This window comes from Cajanus cajan, chromosome 9 (assembly GCF_000230855.2).
Source record: "Cajanus cajan strain Asha chromosome 9, NIPB_CcT2T_4, whole genome shotgun sequence".
In the NCBI taxonomy this organism is placed as follows: domain Eukaryota; kingdom Viridiplantae; phylum Streptophyta; class Magnoliopsida; order Fabales; family Fabaceae; genus Cajanus; species Cajanus cajan.
The window spans coordinates 51,798,725-51,810,498 of NC_138525.1; the positions used below are offsets into that span (position 1 = coordinate 51,798,725).

General features: G+C 37.4%; 2 protein-coding genes across 2 annotated transcripts; both read right to left on the reverse strand.

Moving 5' to 3' along the window:
* Window positions 1–1,919: 1,919 nt before the first annotated feature.
* On the reverse strand, window positions 1,920–5,766 carry LOC109800041 (putative disease resistance RPP13-like protein 3). The gene is made up of 3 exons (XM_083064388.1): window positions 5,701–5,766; window positions 3,114–5,653; window positions 1,920–2,237 (listed from the first exon to the last, which is right to left on the reverse strand). Exons 1-2 carry the CDS (start codon window positions 5,764–5,766, stop codon window positions 3,119–3,121), a joined length of 2,601 nt encoding a protein of 866 aa, XP_082920514.1. The 3' UTR covers window positions 1,920–2,237; window positions 3,114–3,118.
* Window positions 5,767–9,672: 3,906 nt separating this feature from the next.
* LOC145952163 (uncharacterized) lies at window positions 9,673–11,310 on the reverse strand. Its single transcript, XM_083064389.1, has 3 exons — window positions 11,265–11,310; window positions 9,796–10,446; window positions 9,673–9,692 (listed from the first exon to the last, which is right to left on the reverse strand). The coding sequence occupies exons 1-3, from the start codon at window positions 11,308–11,310 to the stop codon at window positions 9,673–9,675; spliced, it is 717 nt and encodes a 238-aa protein (XP_082920515.1).
* Between the last annotated feature and the right edge of the window lie 464 nt (window positions 11,311–11,774).

Below are 11,774 nucleotides of genomic sequence, written 5' to 3' on the forward strand. Positions count from 1 at the left end.
GAACATTGGCCAATATAGGACGTCAATTGAGCTTCCTTGGTCAATCAACATCTTGTGGACTTCCCAGTTGGCTACTTCAACAGCAATGACCATGGGGTCATCTTGGTTTGGGCAGATGCCGATGTAGTAGTCGTCCGTGAAGGTAATTGGTGGTGTGTTGCATGGCAGGGCTGAGGTGTCAACATGGACATTGTTGATACTGCGTAAGTGTCTTTTGCATGTTGAGCTACTTGAACCACCCCTTGTGAAGCCACCTGTAATCGTATTGATGACTCTGCGTAAGGGAGTGTTACCTGTGTCATGACTTACCTTGGCTTGCACCGCCCCGCCGATGTTTTGCTAGGATCCGGAGGGTTGGTCTGTCCGGGCGTTGGAGCCCCGACCTCGTCCTCGTCCGCAGCCATGTCCATGGTAGCCTCCCCTATGAGATTGTGATCGTTTGACGTACTGTCCGTGGTGTCCTCCTTGGACGAGTTCCTCAATGCGATCCTTGAGTGTTCGACATTCCTCAGTTGTGTGACCGTAATTTCTATGGTATCGGCAATGCTTGAATTTGTCAGCACTGTTGGGGCTGTGCCTCGGTGGTGGCAACAACCACACTCAGGAAATCAAAAGCATCAATCCTGCAACCCAACCTTTTAGCTACCTCAATGTCCAAAAAATTGTGGGTACTGCCACTGTCAATCAGAACATGGAGATGCTTCTTTTTGTGGTAACCGGTCACACGCATGGTTTGGAAATTGGCAATTCTGGTGAGGGCATGTACAGAAATTTGGGGATCTGTAGAATTGGGCCCCATGGAGTTTTCAAGCAGCACTTCTTCCTCCTCATTATCTTGTAACTCATCCACTTCCATCACATGCAACTCAGTTTTTTATGGCTTAATCCATGCTCGGGAGTAAAGGGTTCATCACAAAAATAACATAACCCTTTTGCCCTTCTTTCACTCATATAAGCAGGGGTTAAAGTTTTAGAGGTCTGTTGTTTTGATTTGAAGGTATCTTGAATCTTGGAGGTAGTCTTAGAGGGTGTAGGCAATAATGGTGGCTTGGAAGAAGCCTCAAATTTAGATTGTTTAGTCCAAGATTTAACCACAGATCCATTTACAGTTGCTGCCTCCTGCATTTTCGCTAATGTGAAAGCGCGTCTCACCGAATTTGGCTGAAACATCCTAACAAGCATTTGAACTTCTTGTTTAAGTCCCCCAAAAAAACAACTTAGCCTATGCTCCTCATTCAAATCCAAACGAGATACAATAGCATCAAAGGATTCATGATACTCCACTATCGACCCTTTTTGTCTTAATTGCATCAATTCCGCCATAGGATCATCACATACTTCTCCAAATTTTTCAATCAAAATTCTGGTGTATTCTGACCAAGGAGGTAAGTTTTGCAATCCCACTGATTTCACATAAGAACTATGCCATTGAAGAGCTTTCCCCTCAAAATGTACTACCGCCAATCTTACCTTAAACTCATCAGGAGTATTATCAATAGAAAAAAAATGTATCACATTGAATTAACCACTGTTTAACGTCCTCACCTGAAAAACGAGGGAAGTCGATTCTAGCAAGACGTGTTCCACAAGAATAGGCTCGACTTGGGTTGCCCCCCGCTGGTGAATGAATCGCGGTCAAACTGTTGTTATGAAGAAGCTCTTGTATTTTCTACGTCATCGATAGGGTCAATGACTGCGTCAGTGACTCTTGAAGAGTTTTCTCCATCGACGTTGCCATTTCCATCAATCTTGGAACCAATACGATTTTCCACGCGATCCTCAATTTCACGTTCAAGAACTCGATTTCGTGTAGCATCCGCCATGGTTGGGCATGCTGGAAGGTTACAGGCTGATACCACTTGTTATGGTAATTCTAGGATGGGAATCGAAGAATTACAGAAATAGATTAGGGAGGCCAATGAAGAAAAGCATCCGAATCTTATTAGAGAGAATTGGAGGTTCAAGAGTGTTATTACAAAATACTGATGCCCCATCCAAGAGGGTCCTCCGCTATTTATTCGTATAACTGTCTAACAGCTTCATAATTGAGGAAGTTTGTTATTCTAACTATTCATTGACTAATTACAATTGAGATACTCTCCTATTGCTTATTTACAAAATATCCCGTAACATAACGCCACAGAAATCAGAGTTAGGAAGCCAAACTTGAGCTACCACAGGCTCATTCTGAAGAGGAAAACCCTTCCTTTACAAAAGCTTGATCCTCTTTTCTTGCCCTGAGTGAAATCAAAAGAAGATGATACATCAATACCCATATAGACATGCCATGTTGACTGATATATGGAAACAAATTCTATGTCATATCATTTATTAAATAATACAACGAAAATATTTTGACTAAACCAGAATATAGATTTTCAAAAAGTGAAGTTGTTCTAAAACTAGAAGGAAACCAAAGAAATATATTAGATAAAATGAAAGAGAGAAAGACATCAAAGTACTGTAACAGATAATAAAACAACTAAACAAAGAAAAGATAAGGTTTCAACAATGGTTAAACCATAATTGAAGCAAGTTGTTACAGAACCTGTATATCTTCATAAAAATATGAACATTAACTCCTTGAAGTAGAGAGAAGGCTCTCAAGTCTCACAAAGAATGAAATAAAATAAAAACTGAAATTAAAAGTAAAGATCGAAATGATATCAGAAGAAGAATTAGAGAAAAAACCATGATCAGAAAAATGAAAAGAAAAATCACATGAGGTAACTCCAAAATCAGTAATTAACAAAAATATGACACACTAGGAATGTAAAGGAGGGGAGGGGGAAATTAATGCAGAAGTAAATGTCGTTAAGTGAATGATCCAATCCAACAAACAATCAAAATGATTACCATATGAATCCAGGTCTCAATACCAAAATATCCTGCAATCTAGGTAAAGGAGGCACGAACTGAATCAAAGGAAGCAAAGGAATTGAAAATCATTTCATGAAAGCAACAAAATGAAAGGCTTCTAAAATCCACATGTAAATGAAGTAACATGAGTCAAACTGATAGCACATTATTAGAGCAATCAGAGAAGAAGGAAAAACAAATTAGGCAATGATAAAGATAAAAAAATGGAAATCTATCTTGTATGAGTGACATGCCTGTTTCAACTATCAACTGAGAAAGAATCTGTCAGTGAAATCTGATCCGATTGACCACTTGGAGGAGCATGAGAGATTATGAGCTTACAAGCATTCTTTAACTTCACATTTTGGAGTATGTGCGCCAATCTTTCAGAGGGCCACAAAGCATGCACTTCTCTTAAGGTATTCAAGTTCCAGAGTTCTTCGGGAAGATCATTCAAATATTCACAGCTTTCAATGAGAAGATGTTGAAGATATGGCATTGCACTTTTGTCTAATTTCCACCTTCTGACTTTCATTCCCCTCATTTGAAATACTTGAAGCTGAGGGAACTCTCCTCCGCCAACATTGAGGTCGAACAAGACTTGAGAGCATTGCCTTCCCATTTTCAAAATTTGCAGGTTGGGAAGCCATCCTAGAGTATTCATCAAAGAGAAGTCATTGCTGACATGTATTTGTTTCCATGTTATCTTGGTGAGATGTGATGGAAAGGCATTTGCATCTTGTGGAAGTTCTAGAAAGTCAATTATTTTTAGGCTATGGAGATTGCTTAGGTGGTGCAAGCTTGGTAACCTTACAATCGGTAATTGTTCATGTGAAGGACGATGAAATGGATAGTGCAAAACTACTTTTCTCAACCTGGGAAATATCTCATTGAAAAACATGTCCTTGTTCAACATGGTCACCATTTGTCGATCAAAAGCCCTTAACCAAAGAGTTTGAAGATTCACCTTTTTTTCTCTATCTACTTCTGGTAACTTTGCACCCCCTCTCAAATAAAGATGTCTCAGTCGCTTCAGCTTCCAAATTTCACTGGAGACAGTCTCTTTGTATCTTATATCTAGCGTTTCTAAATTCCTAAGGTTTCCTATAGAAGCTGGAATGTGGCTGACACCTGTGTCTATTCTCAAATACCTCAGATGGATCATTGTATTAAAAGTACTATGTAATGAATAACTCATTGCTCCTTTGGATTTTGAGTAAACCACACGAGCATTCTTGATGCTCTTTGGAATACCCCGTGTGTGCAAAGTTTCAGAAAAGAAGAACAAGGAACGAGTGTACGATTGATTAAATTTTTTTGTACAGATACTAGACCGTGCTTTGCATTGCAAGGACAACCTACGTGGATTTCTCAAGGATAGAGTATCAACATTTACCTCAGTGCAAACCTCCAAAAACTTATTGGATTTGCTCTCTAATATGCAAAGGTCACGAACAAGATCATGAATCCGACACGTCTTGACGCCGCCATCACTCCTTCTGCTTGCCACTTGCACAAGGCTGCGATCCACCAGCTCATCCAAGTAGTAGTCACCAATGTCTTCTAGCTCTACTGAACTCGGGATTCCAATTTCTTGTGTTTGTATAAACCCTTCAGCTGTCCATAGTTGGATCAATTGCCTTGCACTGATCTCATAGTCTTCAGGATAGATTCCAAAATACAGAAAGCATGGCTTTAACCTTTGAGGCAAGTTGTCGTAGCTGAGCTTCAGTATATCCATCACTTCAGTCTTGTCCTGTGTAAGATGCCAACTCACTTCCTTGATTCTCTTCCACTCTCTTTCTGACTTCTCTTTCTTGGCAACAAGTCCTGCCAAAACAACTATGGCAAGTGGTAAACCCCCACAGCTTTCGACAATGGTTCTACCCAGAGGAAGTAGATTAGAAGGGCATTGTTTGCCACGAAACACCTTCTTAGAGAAGAGTTCCCAACTTTCATCTTTACTAAGGAAGGGAAGGTAGTAGGGGGGCGTTGTTCCTATATAGTGTGCCACCTCATTTATACGACTTGTTATCAGTATTATGCTACCGTTTTTGTCATCTGGAAAGGCAGTTTTTACCTCATCCCAAACTTGGGTTTTCCAAATGTCATCAAGCACTACCAAGTATTTCTTTCCCTTCAAGCATTCTGCCACTTTCATCCTTAACTCTCCCTCACTCAAATCTCCAACTTCATCTGTTGCTTTCTTGAATAAATCATTATATTCAGACGTGGATAGCAAACACTTGAGAAGGCTTAACAGAAGCTCCCTGGCTCTATAATCATTGGACACATAACCCCATGCACGACAAGTAAACAACTCCTTCACTTCACTCTTGTTATAGATCTTTCGAGCAAGAGTGGTTTTCCCCAACCCACCCATCCCAATTATGGAAACAACTTCACTACATGAATCACTCACCGTGAGTTGTTTGATCACAACGCTGGAGTCATGCACTAAGCCCACCACATCTTCTTCCTCCACATCCCTCCTCCTTTTGCGGAGTGACTCAGCTTCTTCGCTTGGGAACTCGCCTTCTCCAATGCCATATCTCTCTTTGTTCTTGTAAATCTCATCAATGTGACTCCTGATCCTCTCTATCTCAGCATTGACTTTGTGAAGTACCATGAATCGTTCTTTGAAGTGGAATAACTTGCTCAGCATGTTTCTGGTTCTGTGTTTGGTGACATTGGTGATGTAGGTGTCAACCACATCCTCAGCGTTGTGGGCCACATCTCTTATTTGGCTCACCACTTCTTTCACAACTTTGTCGTTGCACTTCCCCTCAGAGCTCTGTTATACATTATAGTGATCATCAGACAATGAATAACGTAAGATACAATATTATAGTATGTACGAGTAGAATTTAGAACGAATTGCGTACCCGGAATTAACGAGGGATCCATTCTTATCGATCTTGAACAGCGTGAGAGAAGACTGCTCTCTTCCTGATAGGAGGTAGAAAAAATAGAAGACAAAATGTATTTCTTCTTATGAACTGACTAATGGGATATCAGTTCTTTATCCTTACCAGTAGAGACCAGGGACCTCTCAACGGGCTACTTAATAGTCCAACCCATCACAGACTATTTATCAAAAGCCCAATAAGCATTATCCATAAATTGACAATAGTATGCAATATAATTGATATTAATATATAAATATAATTTATTAATTAATGTTAATCCATAATAATAATAATAAAAATAGAGAATAATTATATAAATAAATATAACATTCTCCCACTTGGATAACATTAATCAATAAATTAAATATACCAATTACTACACAAGCACATATATCAATTAACAATATAAGAAATATAAACATGAATCACAAAGATAGTTTCCGATAGGGATACATACCTTATGCTTATATTTCATAAATAATGGATAATGAGAAACATAATAAAATATGTGATCCCAAAAATGGTCCAAGCAATTTTATATGCTAAAAGAGATGTAATGAAAACGACGTCATTGATAAATTTACATCTCATGAAAACCATAATAATAAAATGTAAATTTCAGACTCCCACTAATCCAATACATCAAAAAACTTAACCACACCCATATGAGTTACATGATTTTGAAAAATTCCAATAGCTAAGCCTTTAGTCATTGGATCTGCTAACATATTTTCTGTAGCAATATACTCAATTCGAGTCTGAGAATCCAAAACTTTCTCTCTAACAAATAGAAATTTTATATCAAAATGCTTTGAGCGAGTAGAACTTCTATTGTTTTGAGAGAAATGCACAGCAGCAGTATTGTCGCAATATATCACAAGTGGCCTAGAAATACTTTCAACAACATGAAAGCCAGAAATCAAATTTTTAAGCCACACAGCTTGACAAGTAGCCTCATAACAAGCGACATACTCTGCTTCCATGGTAGAAGTAGCTGTAAGAGTCTGTTTAACACTCTTCCAAGAAATAGCTCCTCCTGCCATCATAAAAACAAAGCCGGAAGTAGATTTTCGATCGTCAGGGCAACCAGCAAAATCAGAATCAGAATAACCAATGACCTGAAGTTGATCAGACTTCTTATAGGTCAACATATGATCCTTAGTTCCCTGCAAATATCGAAAGACCTTTTTAACGGCTTTCCAATGACCCAAACCGGGGTCACTCAAGTATCTCCCTAAAGCATTAACAACAAAAGCAATATCGGGACGAGTACAAACTTGAGCATACATCAAACTGCCAACAGCGGAAGCATATGGAACCTTTTCCATTTCAACTCTATCATTATCATTTTGAGGACATTGAGATTTAGAGAGTTTGTCACCTTTTTGAACAGGTGCAACACATGGAGAGCAAGAATGCATGTTGAACCGTTTGAGGATTTTATCAATATACCCTCTTTGAGACAATCCAAGCATGCCACGTGACCTATCATGGAAAATTTGAATGCCTATAACAACAGAGGCATCACCAAGGTCCTTCATATCAAAGTGGCTATTTAACATAAATTTTGTCTCAGTCAAAAGTTCAACACTACTACTAGCAAGAAGAATATCATCAACATATAAGACAAGAATGATGAAATGGCTCCCACTAGTCTTCAAGTAAATGCACTGATCTGCGGCATTTTCCTTGAAGCCAAAAGAAGTGACCACCTGATCAAATTTCAAATACCATTGTCTAGAAGCTTGTCTCAGTCCATAAATAGACTTCTTCAACCTACAAACCAAATGCTCCTTACCTTTTTCAACAAAACCATCAGGTTGAATCATATAAACTTCCTCAAATAAATCTCCATTCAGAAAAGCCGTTTTGACATCCATCTGGTGAAGCTCCAAATCAAAATGAGCTACTAAAGCCATAACAACACGAAAAGCATCCTTAGTAGAGATCGGTGAGAAAGTCTCCTTATAATCAATACCTTCTCTCTGACTATAGCCTTTTGCTACAAGTCTGGCTTTATACCTCTCAACTTTACCATCTGGACTACGCTTAGTTTTGAAGACCCATTTGCACCCAACTGGTTTACAACCAACTGGTAAATCCACAAGATCCCAAACATCATTATGGGCCATAGAAGCTAACTCATCATGCATAGCATTTAACCAATCAGAAGCAAAAGAACTAGAGATAGTCTCTCTAAAAATGGTAGGATCATCAACATTACTAAGATCAAATTCATGTTCTTGAAGATAAACTAAATAATCATCAGGTATAGAAGACCTACGTACTCTTTGAGATCTCCTCAAAGGGATCTCTTCAACAACATCATCATGTACTTTTTCATCTACTACAGGTATTGTGACATCAAAATTATTTGGAACAACTTCATTGCCATCATGAACAACAGGAATCACATTATCTATAGGAAATGAAATAGGAGGTATAGGAACCAAAACGCGATCTTCTCTGAGAGTGACCGGTCGTGGTGTAATGCTTCCATTGTCCAAATCATCCTTAAAGAATATCGCACGATCAGATTCAATAACTCGCATAGAGTGAGAAGGACAATAAAATCTACTACCACGAGAACCCACACAATAACCAATAAAAAAACCGCTGATAGTTTTAGGATCCAGCTTTTTAAGTTGAGGATTATAAGGCCTCACTTCTGCCTTACAACCCCACACATGAAAATGTCTCAAACTTGGCTTCTTCCCAGATATAAGCTCATAGGGAGTCTTTGGAACAGATTTACTAGGTACTTGATTAAGAATGTACACAGCAGTCCTTAAGGCATCTCCCCAAAGGAAATTTGGTAAAGAGGAATGGCTCAACATACATCTCACCATTTCTAAAAGCGTGCGATTCCTTCTTTCTGCAACTCCATTCTGTTGTGGAGTACCGGGCATAGTATACTGAGCTTCAATCCCACATTCATCAAGAAATCTAGCAAAAGGTCCAGGATTTCTACCAGTCTCATCATACCTGCCATAGTACTCTCCACCTCTGTCAGACCTCACACATTTGATCTTCTTTCCTGTTTTCAACTCGATAGCAACTTTGAAAGACTTAAAGGCATCCAAAGAACTTGACTTTTCCTGAAGAAGATCTATCCATCCAAATCTAGAATAATCATCTATGAAAGTGATAAAATACCTATATCCACCCATGGCAATGGGTGTAATAGGTCCACACATATCAGTATGGATAAGCTGCAACACATCATCACACCTATTTGCACCTTTATTTCTGACTTTTGCAGTAAGCTTGCCCTTAATGCAGTCAACACAAGTGCCAAAATCAGAAAAATCTAGATTATGAAGAATACCCTCTTTAATCAACCTCTCAATCCGAGGTCTAGAAATATGCCCCAAACGTCTATGCCACAACATAGAGGAATTTTCATCAACTCTACTACGCTTATGCCCAACAACAGAATTAACAGACATGTCATTCAGATTCAACATGTAAAGCCCATCACATAAAACTCCTGAACCAACAGTAATGGAATTGAAACAAACAGCAAGTTTACCATTACCAAATTCAAAAGTGTAGCCACATTTGTCTAAAGCTGAAACTGAAATCAAATTCCTTCTCATGGAAGGTACATAAACAACATCTTTTAATAACAAAACATGTCCAGAAGGTAAACATAAAGACACTACTCCTATATCTTCAACAGATGCTCTAGCTCCATCTCCCATGATAACTTTGGACTCAACATCACTTGGTTTTCTCAGACTTGTGAACCCCTGTAAAGAATTCACAACATGAATAGTGACACCCGAGTCTAACCACCAAGAATTTGGAGGAACATTAACCACATTAGATTCAAAACAAGCTAGAGCAAATAGGAGTATACCTTCCTTATTAGTATTCTTCTTCTTAAGAAGATAACAGTCATCTATCTTGTGCCCAAATTTCCTGCAATAGGCACAATTCCCCTTGAAACGCTTCTTCTTAGGCTCCAAATGCATTGGTGCTTTCCCTGTGTTCGCCTTTTCAAAATGAGACTTTCCTTTGAAACCCTTCTTCATATGTTTAGTGCCAGAAGTAGAAGCGATAAATTGCACACTATGAGACTTGGTCTTTTTAATTGATGCTTCCTCTTGGGAAACAATGGCAATCATCTCATCAATTGTCCACTCCTCTTTTTGAGTGTTGTAAGAAGTTTTTAACACATCAAACTGAGAAGGAAGAGATTCTAAAACCTGCCAAATCAAATAACTCTCACCAAGCTCCACCTTTAGAGACCTGAGCTTGTTATAGTAGTGTACAAGCTTCATCATATGCTCACGAACACCACTGACACCATCATATTTGCTCTTCTCAAGAAGAGACAGATACTGACCCTTTTGAGCTTTGTCAAAAGTCTTAAATTTCTCTCCAACTGACCTTAGAAAATCCTTAGCCGTATCATTTTCTGGAATGCTTTGTCGAATAGACTTCTCCATAGTGTATTTCATCACCATCAGACACACTCTATTTGAGTGTTCCCATTTCTCACGAGAAGCCTTCTCGGCAATAGTGGACTCAGGAGTAAGAGCCGGAGGCTCTTCCTCTCTCAAAGAAAAGTCCATATTAGTAATTGCCAAATATAAATCCAGAGATTCTTTCCAGTCCTCAAAATTTGTCCCATTCAAAGTTTTGACCGAAGTCAATTGCATAGGCAAAGAAGCTGGTATCAAAACAACAAAGAAACATTTAATATGCACAATCATTATGCAATAAAAAAAATTAAATGTTTCTGAATACACAGCCAAACCTACCTATAATATAAAATTTCTCATTTATTATGATCCCGCCTAAGGGTCCCGAACCATAACAAATAAGAAATACAAAATACAACGCATAAATAAAAAAAATCTAATACCGATAGGGTATTTGACAAATAATTCACATAATAAAAAAAAATTAAAAAATGCATTGTATCATAATACCAAAATACATTAACAACAAAATACCGATGGGGCATAATTATCATTAATGTAATATAAAATTAATTAGAGAAATAATTAAATTATTTCATTCACCCAAATTTTATATAACTATACCCACGATAGGTGAGCTCACAATCATATAAAATTATATTACTCATGCTTAAAAATATAATAAAATTATATTATGCATGAACAACATATGAAATAAGTACAAAATAAATAATTATTGATACAATTAAGGGTTAAAAAAAATTAATTAGAGTATAAACATGCTGTCAAAGATAGTACAATATACTAGCATGTTATTTAAAATTTCATACCCAAATTCTGAAAGTATAATATTAATTTATATAAACAAGTACCAGCTCGTAAATACTCGTGACCGATGAAATGTACGTGATTATTAATTAGCTCTTTACTTTGACTTATTTTTTTTTTTTTTTTTTTAATTTATTTGACAAAAGCATTAACTAAATGTCCCAAACTTTTGAATTTGATTTTTATAATTGTATTAGGCTCCTGAATCTTTTGTAGTGAACTGAAAAAGATGTCATACTTCCGTTCACCAGCAGAGATGTCATCTTTTGCAGAGATGCAGCCATGGCCCCTGAGCCCAGCAAACCGCGTAGGCCCACTCACAATGCCTCATAATCCACAATCATTTTTTTCAAAATAATTACAATTACAATAAATAAATAAATATAACATAAAGGCAATAAAAAATGGTAACTAACACGGCTGCAATGAAAACGCTCATCATGGAAAAATTAATTCAATTGTTATGATGCGCAAACGACCAAGTCATAAACAATACATTTATAAAAATTTATTGTGTATTTAATATTAATCAAATTACCGATACAATAGTTCAAAATAAAATAAAATAAAATAAAATAAAACTCGATTAGGAGTTGAAAGGGCAAAGAGAAAAACAAGAACAGAAGCACACTCCAATTATCAATAAGATATACCTAATAAACTTGTCGCATAATATCATGACAAAGACATCGAATAAAAATCTGCTATGGAAAATGACAAATATTCTACAATGAAAATCCCTAATTTA

Excerpts from the sequence above, each read along its gene's own strand:
- LOC145952163 (XM_083064389.1), bottom strand. The coding sequence starts at position 11,310 with ATGGCTGCATCTCTGCAAAAGATGACATCTCTGCTGGTGAACGGAA. Across the intron at positions 10,447-11,264 it reads ATCTCTGCTGGTGAACGGAA|CTTCTTTGCCTATGCAATTG; the intron begins GTATGACATCTT and ends TTTTGATACCAG. Across the intron at positions 9,693-9,795 it reads CACTAAACATATGAAGAAGG|GAAATTTGGGCACAAGATAG; the intron begins GTTTCAAAGGAA and ends TGCCTATTGCAG.
- LOC109800041 (XM_083064388.1), bottom strand. The coding sequence starts at position 5,766 with ATGGATCCCTCGTTAATTCCGGGTACGCAATTCGTTCTAAATTCTACT. Across the intron at positions 5,654-5,700 it reads CTCGTACATACTATAATATT|AGCTCTGAGGGGAAGTGCAA; the intron begins GTATCTTACGTT and ends AATGTATAACAG.